Here is a 19,201-nt window from a genome sequence, read left to right on the forward strand (position 1 = left end):
TTGGGTAGAGTTACCACAAGATATTTTATTATTTGATGCTATTGTAAAAAGTGTGGTTTTCCTGATTTCATTTTCAAACTGTTTGTCATTTGTATATAGGAAGGCTACTTATTTTTGTGAGTTAATTTTGTTATCTGGCTACTTTGCTGGAAGTGTTTATCACCTGTAGGAGTTTCTTGGTAGGAATTTTTCACATCACTTATGTATAATACCATATCATCTGTATATAAAGACACTTCAACTCGTCCTTTCCAATTCGTATGCCCTTGATCTCTGTCAGTTGTCTCATTGCTCTAGATAAAACCTTCAAGTACTGTATTGGATAGATATGGAGAGAGTAGAAACCTTGTCTTGTTTCTGATTTTAGTGGACTTACTTTGAGTTTCTCTCCATTGAAGTTGATACTGTCTATGGACTTACTGTAAACAGCCTCTATTATGTTGAAGTATGTCTCTTATATCACTAATCTCTCCAGGACTTTTATTATGAAGGAGGTTTGGATTTTTTCCAAAGGACTTTTCTGCATCTAATGAGATGATTTTTGTCTTTCAGTCTGTTTATATGGTAGATTATGTTTGTCGATTTACATATGTTGAATGATCCCTGCATTTGGGGGATGAAGCTTACTTGATTATATTGGTTGATTTTTTTATGAGTTCATGGAATCAATTTGCAAGTATTTTATTGTGTGCTTTTGCATCTACATTCATAAGGGAAATTGGTCTGTAATTTTTTTTTTGTTGGGTATTTACGTAGTTTTGGGATAAGGGTAATTGTGGCCTCGTACAATGAATTAGGCAATGCCCCTTCTGTTTCTATTTTGTAGAATAATTTGAGGAGCATTGGCATTAACTCTTCTTTGAAAATCTAGTAGAATTTTGTACTAAAACCATCTGGCCCTGTTTGTTTTGTTTTTGTTGTGGCTTTATTCTTTTGCTTCCACTGTTTGTGCTTCCACAGATTTCTTTAAGGGACTTAATGTTGTCTTTTTAAGGACCTCTATCTTACATGTATAGGCTGTTTTAAGGTCTTCATTTGTGCTCCAGCTAGGTTGGAATATTCAGGGCCTGCTGTGACAGGGTTGGTGGGTTCTAGTGGAGACCTATTGCCCTGAATGTTACTGCAGGACAGGAGTAGCCTGTGGGTTCCCAGTGAGTGTAGTCAGAGCTGGAGGCTCAGATGAAACAATGAGTGCGGGAAGGGAAGTTTGGAGGGGAAAATCTGTATGGTTCACTGGAGATGGGTGCAGAAGCAGTGGGGATGAGACTGAGGGGTTCCACTTCGGGGAGCAGAGGGAGAAGTGAAGATCTGCAATTAGCCTGTCTGTTTTACTGCCCAGTGTGGCCTGTATGTTCCCAAGGAGTGCCTGCTGGAGTTGGGGTAGGAGGGTAGGACAGGACAATGAATGGGGGAAGGGAGTTTAAGAGGGGGAAGATCTTGGGATGTACCAGCTGAGGTGGTTGTGGCTGCTGCACGTGTTCTGGGGCAGAGCTCAGGAGGAAAACTAGGGACTGGACCTGAGGTCGCCTGTCTGCTTCCCTGTCCGGGACTGCCTGATGGAGTTGGAGGCTGCTTTCCTGGTTGGAGTTGGATAGAACTTTAAATATCTCAGTCTGACGTGGAATAAGCGCGTGAAAGTGAACCTGCACCACGGAATGTTGGTTACTTTCCGTGCTGCCGAAGAGGCCACGTGAACAAAGCCTTGCATCTTGGAGGTAACACACTCAAACACTATCGATCATCTGGGTCATAGGACTCTTAAAGGCTGTTATATTATGACTTTCTTCGTTTAATAGTGACCCCAAACGTCACTTTTTTTTAAAAATAATGAGCCGAAGCTTTTTAGGAGTGAAGGTGATCCCTGGACCCGAGTTAAGACACGTGCCTCTAAGAAAATCAGGCGGTGCTGTCTCCATTCCCAGCCACCTGTGGTTCCAGACCACTGTCACCCTCCTGGTCACCGCAGGCGCGTTCCTCTCTGGCTCGGCAGCAACCCGCGAGGGTCTGGGCGGGCGGAGCTGCGGAGGAGGGGCGGGCTAGAGCGGGGGACCCAGGCCTATTACAGTATGCAAGCTCTGGTGTCCAGGGGGTGGGAGGGAAGAAGGGAGGGCGGCGCTCAGTGAAAGGCGCATTGATGCGGCCGGCGGCAGAGCTGGGCCAGACGCTGAGCAGGGCCGGGCTCTGCCGACCCCTTTGCCTCCTGCTCTGCGCTTCGCAGCTACCGCACACGATGCACCCCCAAGGCCGCGCCGCCTCCCCACAGCTGCTGCTCGGCCTCTTCCTTGTGCTACTGCTGCTTCTGCAGCTGTCCGCGCCGTCCAGCGCCTCTGAGAATCCCAAGGTGAAGCAAAAAGCGCTGATCCGGCAGAGGGAAGTGGTAGACCTGGTGAGTCTGAGTGAGAGTCGGTCCTCAGCGCTGGAGGAGAGGACCCAGCCATGCTCGCAGAGGGAGGGCATCAGTACAGTTGTTGTATGGTGCTGACTGGAGGGGTGAATGTAGGACAGTGTGTTAGGTATCTTGAGTGCCTCAGTGTCCTGCCGTGTGTGTGTGTGTGTGTGTGTGTGTGTGTGTGTGTGTGTGTGTGTGTGTGTGTGTGTGTGTGTGGTGGGGGCGGATCTGAGGCACGTCTGCGGTGGAGTCTTGAAACTCCACGGGAGACCTTAGTGAGAGGTCATCCTACAGATCCAAGTGGGTCAAGTAGGATGACCCGAATCCGAATAGTCGCCCAGTAATTTCTGGCCCCAGGGGAGGCCACCGTTGGTAGAAGTGGGGAACATTATGACTGCAACTGGAGTAGACTGAGCTATTCGATTTCAAAAGCAAGTCTGAGGAAGACCCTAGGCCAGCTGGTCGCCTGGGCCTGGGCCTGGGCCAAGACCGTGCAACGTGTCCTTTCTGAGGACTAGTGGCCACGTCTGCCTGGAGGAGAGGCTAACAACCCCCGCAAAGCATTCATCCAGCTTCTTGTGACTTGAAGATTATGAATCACTTTGGTCTTCTTTCCGGGAACTATGAACTGCAATTTACTTCTTGGAGGACCACAGCTTGGGCCAGGATTGGTTTGAAGCTGGAAGGAGAAAACGAAGGGCCCCGTTAGAAACCCTTCCAAGGACCCATTTTACCTGATCTTTTAAAAGTTGATGCGCCGTCAGGTCTTAACCTGTGACTACCAGCCAGGAACACTGCAATTGAGCTAAGGGGAAAGAAAGCGCTTCCAGGAAAGCAAATATCCCAAGCGCTTTCTGAGAGGCTAATCTTTGGGAAAGTCTGTTTGCATTAAACTTTTCCCTCTAAAAGTCAACAAACCTAGTGGAGGGCAGAGAGTTTTTCTGTTCCATGCAAGAGCCAGCCATTGACAGATTTGTAGTCTTTGGCACATCATACACTTCTGTCCTTAAACCAATCTATAATGTCAGGCATTGCGATACATAAATGACAGGGGGCATTTAGTGATTTTATTATTATTATTTTTTTAACATTTGAATTTCTTCCACTGACATTCTAAGTTGAGCTAATAAACCATGCTCCCAGACAGCTAGTTCTAGACTGGATTCAAAAGCACGGGGGAGTTGGAGGTGGTCCCTGCTGTTTCACACAGCAGTGGTAGGGTTTTTGTTGTTATTTTATACTCTGATATATAATTTTCTTCCACAAAAGCATACTATGTTGGAGCTACAGTTCTATTTTAAGTACATAGGTTGTTAAAAAAGAAACTGTGCCAAGAGTGTGGCTCATGGGCAGTTTGCATTTTATGAATGTGTAGCTAAGATACATGGAATAATCTTCCCCGTAAAGCTAATATTTTCCCCTCTAAGGATTTTACAGTACCTGTGGTTTCCCACACCTCTAACCCAACTTGGAAAAGCATACTGTGCAGCCAGGCTCAGGTGCATCCTGCAGATCGGAGTTGGTCTTGGTGACAGAAAAAGTCCACTCAGTAATTAGGAAGCTTTCCACGGATTCTATAAAGCGACTTTGTGTAAGGTACTTTCAAAGCATGCCTTTCACGCTTCCGCTGCGTTCTGCCCCCTAGTGGCCAACACCGGAAATGGGGCTTTAGGAGAGGGAATTTGAGCTTCCATTCACATGTATTCATTTTGTTGACTTTCATTAATAATTCTAAATACCTATCGGGACTAACATTTTAAGTTGAGAAAAAACAATCTTACTCTACGTAGCATCTTTCCTGGGAGGAATTTAAAAATCATCAAATATACTAGAGGAATTTACAACAGTAAATGAAATGTTAAAAAACTTTAATTGGAGTGCATTGCATTTTGAAAAGTCTAATTAATGTCACCCCTGTTTCTATGTGAACTAATTTAAGCATAGGTTCAGGAATCGACAAGCAAAGCTCAAAATATTAGCACTGTAGCTCAATGGTAGAGCACTTGCTGATATGCATGTGGTTCTGAGTTCAAGCCCCACTAATGCAATGTAAGTATGTGTTCTCTCATGCTTGCGTGCTCTCTCTCTCCCTCTCCTTCTCCTCCCCCCTCTGTGTGTGTGTGTGTGTGTGTGTGTGTGTGTGTGTGGTCTCATGTATCCCAGGCTAGCCTCACATTTGCTGTGTTGCGAGGACCCTGAACAGGATCCTACTGCCCCTGCTTCCCAAGTGCAGGGATTACAGGCCTACCAGCCACTAACTTCACAGCAATAACGTTTATTATCATCCTCATTTTATTCATAAGGAAACAGGCATTGAAATGCTCAGTAAACGGCCTGGTCTTACACATCTAAGAAAGGATGAGTCTAGTATTTAAAAAAAGAAAAAAGGTTCTAGAATCCATGCATTTAAAATTCCACAACATACCCAAACGAACAACAAAATGGCGAACACTGGCACTTACGGATGATTTGGTAGATTACCACACACCTGTTGAGGTCACATGAAACTGGGCCACAGACTCCTCTGTAGGGAGACAGAACGAACTGGACGAATTCCACCCACTATACCTTCCTCTGCATGAAAGTAGGAAGAGCAGAGGGGATGCACATGCAACTTAGAGATGCTGCAATACAAGACAGTCGTCGCCTGCTAACATTTTATTTCACAATTATTTCCCTGGCAATTAATATTAAGGAAATCATGCAGAAGGAAAAGTCTATATGGGTAAGTATTTTCATTATATTAATATTTATAGCAAAAAGAGAAATAAACAACCAAAAACGAGCATTAAAAATCTTGTGTAGTAATGTAAAAGTGCATTTATGGGACCAAGTCCCTTGCTAAAATATGGGATTGTGCTCTTGGTGGTGGTGGTGCAAGTCTTAATCTTAGCACTTGAGAGGCAGAGTGAGTTCCAGGACAGCCAGGGCTACAGGGAGAAATCCTGTCTCTAAAAAAAGCAAAAAGCAAAAAAAACCCAAAAAACAAAAAACCAAAAGCAAACAAACAAACAAAAAATCCAAAACCAAAAAATAAAACAAACAAAAGAACAAACAAACAAGCAAAAACAAACAAATAAAAAGAAAGGGATTATAAGAGGTTAAAATAGAGTGTCAGGGTCTGGAGAGATTGCTCCTCAGTTAGAAGCACTGGCTGCTTTTCTGGAAAACCTGGATCCAAGTCCCAGCCCCCACAGAGCAGCTCACAACTGTCTGTCATTCCAGTTCCCAGGAATTGGTCCTCAGATCTCCACAGACCAGACATGCTACCATACTCATAAAATAACAACAACAATAGAGCTTGTGTGTGTGTGTTTGTGTGTGTGTGTGTGTGTGTGTTGTGTGTGTGTGTGTGTTCAGATGTAGAAAGAAAAAGAAAATTAAAAATACTTTCTCTTTGATTTGTATAAGTTTATGCGATAAAAAAAAGTATGAAGACATGACAATGTTTTCTAAATATGCTTAAAAAGAGTTCTCCATTGTAATCCATTAGAACACGGACAAGGTGGATTAGAAGGACTCTCACAGATTCAAAATAAACACAGCTGTGATCATCTAACTCTCACATACTGTCTATGTATGCCTGACTGTATTTCTTTATTTACCTATTTCCGTACTGGCGATCGAACCTTGAGCTTCATGCTTGCTAAGTGAGAGTTATGCCACTGAACTACACCACTATGCCCTATTCTGAGTTTGCATCTTAAGTAACTGTACCCTTCCCCTTCTCCTTTGTAGTATAATGGGATGTGCCTACAAGGACCAGCAGGAGTTCCTGGTCGCGACGGGAGCCCTGGGGCCAATGGCATTCCTGGCACACCGGGAATCCCAGGTCGGGATGGATTCAAAGGAGAGAAAGGGGAGTGCTTAAGGGAAAGCTTTGAGGAATCCTGGACCCCAAACTACAAGCAGTGTTCATGGAGTTCACTTAATTATGGCATAGATCTTGGGAAAATTGCGGTAAGTAAAGTCCAAATTATAGTAAAGTTGAAGCAAAATTGAGTTTGTATAAGTCATTGCCAATTTTATTTTATTTTTTGTTAAACCAAAGGACTTAAAAAAGAAAGATTCAGAGTAGGTAATGTGTGACTTTTTACTTAAAATTAATGAAAAAATTGATAACATTTTGGTTAATTTTATAAAGGCATTTCTAAGATAATCACTATTTTATAAAAGCAAACACAAAAAGTATAGCATTGTGCTCTTATGATAAAGGAACTTTAAATTAATTTAACACATCCTGTTGTAGCTTCAGACCTAAAAGTAGAAGATGAGCTTAAAAATTACACGGGACTGGGATCCCTGCTATGGGAAGTCCTTGGTCCGGTGCACCGCTTAAAACCGCTTAAGAGAATTGAAGTCGTTTGCTAGTGATTTAAAATGGTGACTATGATGATTCTGTAACATTTGTGTAAGGAGAAGCACACAAAATAGCAAGTCCCGTACAGCATTTTGATGAACGATCCAGGGACTGACTGAGTGAACCAGTGATTAGTGCTTTGTCTCCCAGAGACCCGGATGTAGCTGAGTGGGCGCGTGCGGAGCCTCTCATGTGTCAGGCCCTGGGCTGGATGACGTGCCATGGGCAAGTCCAGTGGGATGGGACAAGGCTGAGAAGGCCCGTGCTGTTTCCATCTCTTCTTTTGATGACCACCTCTGTTCCTGCCTCCTTAGCTATAGTTTGGGGCTTCATGAATCTACTTACCACGACCATCCGGAACACCGAAGTTTATTTTCATAAAACTCTAAGGTTTTAAGGTGTAAGACGGCATCATCCACGTTTTTCCTCTCAGCCTTTTCTGCTCTATTTTAAAAGTTCAGGAATGTCTTGATTCCCTGTGACAGGTTTTTCATCTAGCCATCATATTTGGTAATAGAGGTCTTTTCTCTCTCTTTTTTTCTTTTCTTTTTTTCGGAGCTGGGGACCGAACCCAGGGCCTTGCGCTTGCTAGGCAAGCGCTCTACCACTGAGCTAAATCCCCAACCCCCTTTTCTCTCTTTATATGTGATTTTTTAAAGAACGTGTTTTATTTGAATGATGCCTGCTATTTCAACATCTGACAATGGTGGACTGCTTTCTTATTTATAGTTATTCAAGAGAAGTTGTCATTTTTTCTCCCAAAAAATGTCCCTTTGTAGTTCCTGCACTATTAAGATGCCATGGTTTTCAGCAGAGGTTACAATGAATACAGAAACATTCTGCAAGGAAGAGATTTTTAGGTAGCCAATGTAGATTTTTGTGGAGACCAGCTAGAGGGAAGAAAACAAGGCTAGATTTTATTACTGTGTCGTTCAGTAATTTTGTATCCTGTGTAGTTGCACAAAAGAAAGGTCTAGCCTGGTGTGGTGACTCATGCCCATAATCTCAGTATTCAGGAAGTAGAAGCCATCCTTGGCTACATAGCAATTTTGAGGCCATCTTGGACTACTGGAAACACTGACTGAAACAACAACAACCACTACCACCCCAGGTGATGGAGAGAGTGAACATAATCCGCACCAGCAGAGATCCACCAAAGCTCTAGAGGGCCAGCTCCTGGGGGTGGGGTTTCCTTTGTGCTAACTTCTGTATCCAATTGTCTAACCTAGAGTTAGACAGTTGTTCTAAACAGTTACTGTTTTTCAGTAGAGAAAAGTACATAAATCCATTAGCCAAAAGTACTGAAGACTAGCTGTTTTTTAAAATAAACAGGAAGTACATGAAGTTAAATAAAACCATCAAAGAAAGCCAGAAATTGATTTTCTTGGTTTTTGTATCGATCTTATAAGTACTCTTTATCCCTCTATAAAATGTAAGCTTGTTAAAGTCACGGGGAGAAGGCAGGTAAAATTCACAGCATATTTTCAGTATTTTAGTCTCTCCAATGCCCTCCCCTCCACTGTCTCCTCCACCCCTCACTCCACCCCTCTCCCTCTCACTTCATGTACTTGCTTTAACGCTCCACCAAGCCCACTTAGTGCTGTCTACATGTGTGTAGCTGGAGGGTAATCTACTGGAGCATAGGAAGCCTCTCAGGGGCCTCATCTCTGAAGAAAACAGATACTGTCTCCCTGGCAGCCATCAGTGGCCCACAGTTCCACAGCTAGGAGCGGGACTTCATGGGCTCCTCCCCATCCATGCTGGGATTTTGGCTAGGTTGATTTCATGCAGGCCTTGCACATGTAACCTGCTGTGAGTTCATGTGTGCCGTGGCCCTGTCATGTCTGGCAAATTCTGTTTCATTGCAGGTGTCTGCTACCTCATCCCCTCGCCCCCATTCTCTGAACATCAACCAGATGTGTGCCTCTGTATTAATCTCCATCTACTTTAAAAGGAAGGCTCTATGATGAGGGTTGAAGAAATGTATTAATTTATATGTATTAAAAAAGAATCCTTGGGGGCCAGTTTATTACTGTGTCCTTTTAGTGGAATAATAGTTTCTCCACTAGGACCCTATGAGCTGGTCAGATATGGATTTTGGGTCCACTTAACCAAATCAGGCATGAGTTTCATCTTCTGGTAGAGCAGGCTTTGACCCCATCATTAGATAGTTAGTTACTCCCTTACACTTGAACCACTGCTGCAGCCGTGGCATCACCGTCCACAGGGCTCACGGCTGGGTAAGACTTTTCACCACTCTTTCTCCTTGGCAGCACGCACTGAGCCTCCCAGTACAACGAAAGCTAGCTAGTAAGGACGAATCCTCTGTCAGTGGTGGCTTAATTATCCATGCCTGGGGACTTAAGTGTGTGGTATTGTCAGAAGTCGGAGTATTATTCAGATGTAAAGAAAAGGGAAATTATGAACTTCACAGGTAAATGGGTGGAGGCTGGAAATAATCATTTTGAATGAGGTCACCCAGACCCAGGAAGACTAAGAAAGAAGCATGGTTTCTCTCATGTGTGGCTGCTAGCTTTGAATCTTTAGATATGCACATTTAAATTAGGATATATATTCATAGAAATTATAGTTAGTAAGGGGTCATTCAAGGGAAGGAGATAGAACGCAGGCGTTACGGAGGAGGAAAGGAAATACCCGAACAAGTTAGATGGGAGGGCAGGAGAGAGAGAGTGTGTGAGCAAGAGTAACACTAAAGAACTTTGAAAAGAGCCATATGGAAGCTACAGTAGACGCTTCCTAAAACATATACATGCACATGTATAAAAGGAGCTTAAATGGCATTTCCCTAGACACCATAGACTACCAAATAAGAAAATACCAGATATGGGGACCTCTTTTTGAGTTATTGGTCAATGGAGTCTCAAAGACCTCCCCCAAATTTCAGACTGTGGCCACAGTTCCCAGTTAGCTTCCAGGTTGATGGTTGAAGTAACTTTAATTAACATGATAAATGTCTGCTGTTTTCCGGCCTGGGCAGGAATGTACATTCACAAAGATGCGATCCAACAGCGCTCTTCGAGTTCTGTTCAGTGGCTCGCTTCGGCTCAAATGCAGGAATGCTTGCTGTCAACGCTGGTATTTTACCTTTAATGGAGCTGAATGTTCAGGACCTCTTCCCATTGAAGCTATCATCTATCTGGACCAAGGAAGCCCTGAGTTAAATTCAACTATTAATATTCATCGTACTTCCTCCGGTATGTGTAATAGTGTTGTTGCTGAACGGGCCTCAGATCTGCCTAAGAGGTTGTTTGATTTCCACTGTTATCCTGGGTAATCAGCCTGTTATAAGTAAACCTCTAGCAGGTTCGTTCAGAGTATATGACTCTCCCTCCACCTTGGACTGCAAGTCACATAATTTTACAGATCTTTTTTTTCAAATGGTACAGATGCTAGGGTGTCATCTCTGAGCAAGTGACTCAGAATCTCTGGTGTAAGACTCCAGGACCTGTGTCTTAAAATAAACAAAGCAAATAACAACAAAACCCCTAGCTGTGATGATATGCCCCCAAATTGAAAGTCAGTGATAAGTTAGAAATGGCAAAACAGCTAGGAATTCTGTACAGCAGTTGCTTTGGTTCCCAATCTTGGCAACACAATGGGCTCACCTGGGAAACTTAAAAAGATTACCTGCTCTGGGCACTGCTCCTCCAGGAAGACTCAGTTAATGGGGATTTGGTCATCAATTAAAGGTAATCATCTCATTGTTTGGCTTGCAGTGTGGCTGATGCTAGACTCACACCTGTCCAGCGTCTGTTGCCTTCAGGGCTAAGTGGACACATTTCTAGAGAAACAGGGGGCCAAGGCCTCGGGGCAACCTGAGTACTGCTGGTCTGCATTTTCAGCCAGCATGGTGTGGACTGCTAGACAGCTTACATGCGATTGTGGGCCCACTGCTTACCTCCCAACTGTAGAAGAGGCCTGAACTAGTGCATATGTCATAGCCAGGGAAGGCAGACTGCTTCAGTCCCATATTCCTGGGGCTCAGCTGAACTGCATTAAGTTCAACTAAGGTAAAAACCTGTCAGGGCACATGAGCACATCAATCTCAACCAGGTAGGAAAGCTGAGCAGTCACAGTACTACTTTATGCCAAGAGCCATTTTCTTCAAGAATCTACCAAGTCCAGTTTCCTTTTGCTCTTTGCACAGACATCAAAGGTACTGTGTCTCTCTGCCTGTTTCAGTGACCAACAGTGAAATCTTTCTTTAGATGCGAGTGAAGAACACCGGTAAGTTGGAATGTAAGATGTATGTTAGCATGTGAGAGCCCAGAGGACGTATAGGATACTGCTGTACAGAACAGAAGCAGCAGTTCTCTTTAATATAATAAGCCTATTAAAGGGTCAGTGAGATGGTTTAACAGTAGAAGGCACTCCCCCAACCCCTCAGAGCCCGATGACCTGTGCTTGGTCCCTGGGACCCACATGGTGGTAGGAGAGGACCAACTCCTGTAATAAGCTGTCCTCTAATCATCACATGTGCAGTATGGCATGTGTGTATCCACCTGTATATACATAAGATAGACAGTAGACTGGGTAGGTAGATGCATAATACATACATACATACATACATACAGATAGACACACATACATAGATGTAATTTTTTTTTTGCCAAAGATAAGAATCTATATAAAGTGGATTTACACACTGAAGGGATGGTATAAATTAAGCTAGAATTTCTTTTTCTTATATAAAAGTGCTATCCTGATTTGATTTGAATAACATCAGATCTAGGGATCAATGTCGAAAAGGACTTTCTTTTAAAAGACTTGCACATCTTGATCCAGGCTCCGGTTCAGGTCTCTTCCAAAGCTGGGAAGTCTTGAAAGCTGGGAGCGTAGGCTTCCCGTGGGGTTGGGTAGACTGTTCCTTGGCTGTCAGTAACCAGAGCACATTTTGGTTTGAGAGTACTGTCTGTTGAGGTAATGGCGGAGTGATTGTGTAAATGCCTTTGAAAACGTCTATGTATCAACTAAGAAAAAGGAGGCCTTGACTATGAAATCACGTTATGAGAATTTTTAATTAGCTTTACGTTAAACAGAACTATAATCTGATTTTCTATCATAAATGCAAAGTGAATGGTTTTGCTTCTTGTCCTTGAGTTGTGACTGGCTCTGTTTTGCAGTGGAAGGACTCTGTGAAGGGATTGGTGCTGGACTGGTAGACGTGGCCATCTGGGTCGGCACCTGTTCAGATTACCCCAAAGGAGACGCTTCTACTGGGTGGAATTCTGTGTCCCGCATCATCATTGAAGAACTACCAAAATAAAGCCCCTGAAGGTTTCATTCCCTGCCTCATTTACTTGTTAAATCAAGCCTCTGGATGGGTCATTTAAATGACATTTCAGAAGTCACTTATGTGCTCAGCCAAATGAAAAAGCAAAGTTAAATACGTTTACAGACCAAAGTGTGATCTCACACTTTAAGATCTAGCATTATCCATTTTATTTCAACCAAAGATGGTTTCAGGATTTTATTTCTCATTGATTACTTTTTGAGCCTATATACCGGAATGCTGTTATAGTCTTTAATATTTCCTACTGTTGACATTTTGAAACATATAAAAGTTATGTCTTTGTAAGAGCTGTATAGAATTATTTTATATGTTAAATAAAATGCTTCAAACAACCTTAGTATTATTTGTTTGTTCATTTGTTTGTGTAGCCCTGGCTGTCCTAAAATCTGCACTGTAGACCAGGCTGGCCTCGAACTCAGAGATCTGCCTGCCTATACTTCCCAAGTGTTGGGGTTGAAGGCCTGCACCACCACGCCTGGCAACTTTAGCATTTTTAAACTGAACATTTTGCCACTGAAGTTGAATTCCCAGTACTTAACATATGAGAAGTTAAACATAAATCTAAATTTTAAGTATTTATTTAGCAATTTATGACATTGTTGCATATGTATTACATGGCTCTGCATCCTGAGGGACATGAAGACCTAAGGGTGTTTATATGACAGGAATATAACATAGTCTAGGAATTTTTATCTTAATATATCAAAGAGTAAAAACATATGACTCTGGTCACAAACTATTTACCATTTTGTAGAAAGGATAAGGCACGTGATAGCTAGTCTCAGTCATCAACTTGACTTTATCTGGAATGAACTAGAACCAGAAATGGAGGGCACACCTGTGGACTGGATCTTGGATTACAGATGGTTTTGGTCCGAATTGGCACACACCTTGTGTGTGATCTTTAGGTACACCTTTATTCTTGGTCATACCTTCTGCCGGGAGGCTACACAAGGGCAATGGGAGAAGGAAGGGATCATTCCTTTTTTGTCTGCTTGCACTTACTGTCTAGCACATCTGTTGGCGCCTCCTTCTTCAGGATTCCAACTTGCACAGGAGAGCGGCTGAAACACTCAGCTTCATGGGACTGAGTGAACTCTCCATTCATGGCTGGCCATTGGGTTAGTTAGACTGCAGCCTGTAAGTCACTCTAATAAATCATATATATATATATATATATATGTATATATGTGTGTGTGTGTATACACACACACACACATTTCATAAATTCTGTGACTGTAGAGAACCCTGACTAATACAACATATACAGAAATGAGATAGATAAAGGAGGTAGTATAGTTCAAAGCAGAAGTAACCAAACCATTTAGGAATGAAGTATATATAGTCCAATGAGGAGTGTATGTGCATTAAAGGTGTTTGCCACCGAGCCTGATGAAGCGAGTTCAATCTCCAGGATCCACACAACAGAAGACAAAAAGCAACTACTAAAAGTTGCCCTCCGATCTCTACACATTTACCATGCATGGCATATATGTGCTCCCACATTAACACACACAAAGTAAATAAATAATTGTAACAAAAGACCACAATCATGTCACATGCACGCATACACACACACACACACACACACAGACACACACACACACACACACGTAATTATATTACATATTCACAGTTAACAAATGAAGAAAGAATGCTAACATTAGACTCCTCCTTTACAACACTTTATGAATTAAGGGATCTCTAAGTGTGGATTCACGGCTCTTAATATCCCCCAAAGAGAGACCAGACAAAGTGCCCCCTAAGAAAGTCATATAGCACCACCTAAGAGAAGTTTTTGCTGTGGTCAAACCCAGATTCAGTTCAGCATGTAGATATGACTATTCTTTGGTGGAAACACAGGAGATAAAAGATACAGATATAAACAGCAAAATAAACAGTATAGGAAACTTGAAAGACGGTTTGACTTCCTGAAGAAATTGAAAGAAAAATAAACTGTTAAAAAGAGGCATAAGGGGGTTGGGGACTTAGCTCAGTGGTAGAGCGCTTGCCTAGGAAGTGCAAGGCCCTGGGTTCGATCCCCAGCTCCGAAATAAAGAACCAAAAAAAAAAAAAAAAAAAAAAAAAAGAGGCATAAGATCATGTCAACCCATTGCAAGGTCTGTACTCAGAACTGACTCAAGAAAATTGTAAGCACAACAAAAGGTCAAACTTTCCTTAAGATAGTTGACATCTAAACATTGATGGTATAAATGCTTTTTAGATATGATGAGGTGTTATGGTTATTTTTAAACCCTGCTCAGTCTTTAGAGATATTGAAACGTTTAAGATAATGTGAATCCATGTGCTGTGGTTTGAATAAGAAACATCTTCTGTAGGCGCATATATTTAGAAAACCTGGTCTCCAGTTGGTAGTGCTGTTTGGAGAAGTTATGGAATTTTCTGAATGTGGGGCCTTACTGGAGAGAATACACATCTGGAGGTGAGTTTTGAGAACATATGAATTCGGCCCAGTTCCTATTGGTTATTTGTTTCTTATGTGCAATTGAGATGTGATCTTTCAACTTCCTGCTTCTGTCACATGCCTTTCCCGCCATTAGGGGCATCTTGCTCTCTGCAATTATCACAGCAACAAGAAAAGCAACTAATCGAGCATGTCTGGAGTCAAGTTCAAAATTAGCTGGGAAGACGTGGGACAGTCTAGATGGAATGATATTAAAGACATGCATTGACACAGGTAACATTTTTGACAAAAGAAGGGTGTGCTGGCTAGTTTAATGTCAGCTTGACATAAGCTAGAGTTAGTGGAGAGGAGAAGCCTCAATTGATACAATGTCTCCATATGCTCTGGCTGTAGGCAAGCCTGTATGGCATTTTCTTAATTAGTGATTCATGTAGGAAGGCCAGCGCCACTGTTGGCAGGGATACCCTTCACTGGTGGTCCTAGGTCCTGTAAGAAAGCAGGCTGAGCAAGCCATGAGGAGCAAGCCAGTAAGCAGCACTCCTCCATGGCATCAGTATCAGTTCCTGCCCCCAGGTTCCTGCCGAGTTTGAGTTCCTTCTTTGGTTTAAATAAGTGGATTGTGACTCAGGATATGTAAGGGAAATAAATCCTTCCCTCCCCAATTTGCTTGTCATCATGGTGTTTTACAGCCACAGGAACCCTAACTAAGGCTGAGGGGATTAGGAACATTTTGAATGAAAGCAACAACATTAAGTGAAGACTCTCAGGTAGGAAATAAACAATGTTCAGGGGCCGACCTGCCCATGTACAGGAGTTTAAGCTGGCAAGGGAGACTGAGAAAACACCATGGAGGTAAAAGCGACCAGAGTTATCTGTAGGGTAATAAAGAGGAGCTATGTGACCACTGAATGGGAATTGAAGTCAAATGACAATCAAAGATAAAAGAAGCAAATCGGCATTTCTCTGAAATAGCCCACAAATGTGTAAAAAGACTCCCAGTAAGTACCAGCAGTCATTATCAAAATTCAACTGAAAAACCACTTTATACGCACTGGGAGGCTTGAATTTAAAAATGGGGAGTAAGTGTTCAGAAGGATGTGGATGAAGTTGAACTTCAATAGGGCACTAGAGGCCATGTGTACACGTGTACAGAAAGTTTTGTGGCTCTTGAGTATCTTAAAGGTAGAGCTGCCACACGCCTCAGCCCTTGTATTCCTACGCACGTATTCAAAGGAAAAAGTGTACACACAAAGACTTGCATGTGAACGCTTACAATGGTGAAAACGTGGAAACAACCCAACTACGAAGGCAAAGATGAACAAATGGAGACATATGAATATGATGTACATCATCAGCGATAAGGACAAACACGCTTATAACGTGGACGAGCCTGAAATCACCACACTAAGTGTAAGGAGGCAGACTGCACGAGCGGATTAACGTCTGCTGGAAGAGAACGGCTGAGCAGCAGCACGGGACTTGTTCTGTAGTGATAACATTTTGCACTGATACAAACACCATCAAATCATATGTGTCTAATAGGAAGCTCATGTTGTGTGCATTACCCACAATTGTTAAACGCAGCTACTAGACTATGACCTTATTGGTAGGCCTAGCAACATAACAGAATTAAGCTTTGGTCTTGGGACCCCGAGGGAAGTAGGAATGGGATCAGAGCAGATCTGGGGACAAGATAGTAGCTTTAAACATGCTAGGGCTCACTGTTAATAGAATATCCACTTAGAGCTGGTCCACAGGAAGTTAGAAGTGATGACGTGGTGCTCCAGGGAAAGTTTGGAGATGGAGACAGATCTCTGGAAGATTTTCCTGAAGAAGTGATGAGTAAAGGTGGGCATGGTGGCACGTGTCTGTGATCCTGGCACGCAGGAGGGCAAGGGGACTGCTAACTGTCTTCTCCTAGTTGCTAGTTTCTAATGCTTCAACAGACCAGGGCCAAAAAAGCAAGTTGAGGAGGAAAGGGCTTATTTACCTTACACTTTTACATCACTGTTTACCACCAAAGGAAGTCAAGACAGGAACTCAAAGAGGGCAGGAACCTGGAAGCAGGAGCTGATGCAGAGGCCATGGAGGAATGCTACTGACTGGCTTGCTCATCGTGGCTCTCTCAACCCACTCTTCATTATAGAGTCTAGGACCACAAGCCCAGGGATGGCCCCACCCACAATAGGATGGTCCTTCTCCCATTGATCACTAATTAAGAGAATGCCCTATGGGCTTGCCTACAGCCTGATTTTATGGAGACATTTTCTCAAATAAGAGCCCTTCCTCTCAGATGACTCTAGCTTGTGTCAAATTGACCTGAAAACCAGCCAGTAGTATCCTAGTTCAAGGTCAGTCTGGACTGTATAGCAAGACTGTTTGAGAAGTAAAAAGGTAAGATGTGAACATTAAAGTTATGAGATGAGGTCACGTTGCAAAGAAAGAAAACAGCCACATGCAAGAGAGGAAATTTCAGATTGAGGAAAATCAGTGAGGAGAAAGAACCTAAAACAGAGCACGCCATCAAGCCAAAGGCAGGATTTAATGAAGGGAGGGATGGAATACTTCAGAGATGTTGATGAGATTTATTTTGTTTAAAAGATTTGTTTATTTTATGTTTATGAGTGCTCTATCTGCATGTATACCTGCATGCCAGAAAAGAGTATCAGATCCCACTGTAAATGGTGGTGAGCCACCATGTAGTTGCTAGGAATTGAACTCAGGACCCTTGGAAAAGCAGACAGTGAGCCATCACTCCAGCCCCAAGGTTATTACGTTTTATAACAACCAGAGATGTGGTACAGCAGCTGGCACCTCTCCTCCCCCACTTCACATTCACTGATATCATATTGGTATCTTGAAATAAACCATGATCTGAAACTGAGCAACACTAAGAATCTGGGCTTCCTTATTCCGTGCCCTTCCACTATGGGATAACTGATTTGGAACTCCTATCACAGCCCATTCATTCATCGCCCTTGTTTGTATAGAGCTCCTAGGAATTAAAAAAAAAAAACAAAAAACAACCAAATCCCAATATATAAAATTACAAAATTACAGGGGCTCACAACTTGACTAAACTTTTTGAGAGGTTATTAATTTGAAGTATGTTGGTATATATTCTTCAAGAGGCAAAGAGGTTGTTAGAAAGATATTTTTGCAATCATTAAAAAAGTCAGCATCTCCGAAAAAAAGAACCAAAAAAAAAAAAAAAAAAAAAAAAAGTCAGCATCACAGGCCAGGCATGGTACACAAGCCTCAAGAGGTATTCCAGCATTCAAGAGGACGAGGTAGAGACAGAGGCAGGCAGATCTCTGTGCATTCGAGGCCAGTATGATCTACCAAATGAGTTTTAGGACAGCCAAGGCTACACACAGAAATACTCTATTTCAGCGAGCAAACAAACCCCAAAACAAAAACAAAACTCTTAAAAAAAAAAAAAAAACCAACAACACAGCTATTCTTGCTACTCTTGAGTTTTAGAGGCAGCTTCTAACGTCTGAATGTGATACTTTAACCCATGTATAGTTACCTCTATGGCTGCCGGTTTTGAAGGAGAACCAGCCCCAAAGGCTCTGAAACAGGTTCAGGCAGCAGCAGAAATAACATTACCATTTGGTACTTCTGGTCCAGCAGACCCGATAACTCTGAGTATTTATGCCAGATAGAAGTATTCAATGGCAATTTTAGCAAGCACCAGGTTCTCTCGCCCACAAAGAAGCATGCATGCTTTCTTGGAAGCTTCTGGGAAATGCATGTTTTTTCTGATAAGAGGCTCTGGTCTTGCCAGTGTGTTTTTCTCTGTCTTCTTTCATATGTGATCTGAAGTAAGAAGCATGGGGCTGTAGGGGACTGGACTTGTTGGATTTGAAAGAAAACTATGCTTTTTACTGAAGATGGCTATTTTTTTTTTCTTTTTTAAAGACAGCTCTGGCTTCCTGTAGTGAGCTCTTGTAGAAACATCATGTGACCTACATGGCTGGATTTTATCACCATGACCTCAGTGTGGACACATCTCTTAAGCTGTGTGTAGGAAGGCGATTGTAAAAGGGTTAGGGAACAGTGTGGGAAGTCCAGAGTTACAAATAAGATACATGAGCAGGTGGCCAAGACTGTTCTAAAACAACTCCTGTTGAATTGCTGGCTCCTCTCCAGGTCATACTCTGGTCTCTTGGAATGGTCACTGAACAGCTGATTGGAAAAGAAAAAAATGAACCTAGTTTATAGATAAGTCTGCATATTGGCCCACAAAAGGTATGCTGACTGAATCCCAGGCTGTAGCACCATAGTCCCAAAGGATGAATGAAGGGAAAGTTCTCTTACTGAGGGTAACATGAAGCAGTAGTACTCACCATCTGGAGTGAAGGGCGGTCACAAACATAGACTGCTACCACTGTCTTAAAGACAGTGCTGACGGCTGGATGGTGAAAGGAAACAAGCAGAGGCTGTTCAAGGATGTGGATGGAACTCTCTGACTGTAAAGATATCTGTGTCTCTCACCTACGCCTGCCACTGCGCACCTTCTTAAGAATGAGGACAAACATCCTGTGGGTAGGACCAACCCTTTTCCTCAGCTACTACAGTGACGCTAGAGAAATTATGTCATCACACCAAGGTCCCTAAGAGGATACTCTTCATACAAGTTGTAACAATCTTCAGAGAGGCAAGGGCCCACCATAACAGCTGGTTGAAGAATGACAGGATTTCATGTTA

At 42.7% G+C, this 19,201-nt stretch overlaps 1 protein-coding gene and 1 long non-coding RNA gene across 3 annotated transcripts; one reads left to right on the top strand and one right to left on the bottom strand.

Annotated features, from left to right (window-relative positions):
* Window positions 1-1,857: 1,857 nt before the first annotated feature.
* Window positions 1,858-19,030, bottom strand: LOC148004771 (uncharacterized). The gene is made up of 2 exons (XR_015625501.1): window positions 18,841-19,030; window positions 1,858-3,068 (listed from the first exon to the last, which is right to left on the bottom strand). It is a non-coding gene; the product is annotated as an uncharacterized LOC148004771 (long non-coding RNA).
* Window positions 2,117-12,400, top strand: Cthrc1 (collagen triple helix repeat containing 1). 2 transcript variants are annotated; one of them, NM_172333.2, is given in 4 exon segments: window positions 2,117-2,386; window positions 6,128-6,349; window positions 9,748-9,964; window positions 11,894-12,400. In NM_172333.2, coding segments are annotated over 4 exon segments (738 nt in total). In that variant the 5' UTR covers window positions 2,117-2,230; the 3' UTR covers window positions 12,037-12,400.
* Window positions 19,031-19,201: the final 171 nt, after the last annotated feature.

Source organism: Rattus norvegicus, chromosome 7 (genome assembly GCF_021556685.1).
Source record: "Rattus norvegicus strain SHRSP/BbbUtx chromosome 7, alternate assembly SHRSP_T2T, whole genome shotgun sequence".
Lineage (NCBI taxonomy): Eukaryota > Metazoa > Chordata > Mammalia > Rodentia > Muridae > Rattus > Rattus norvegicus.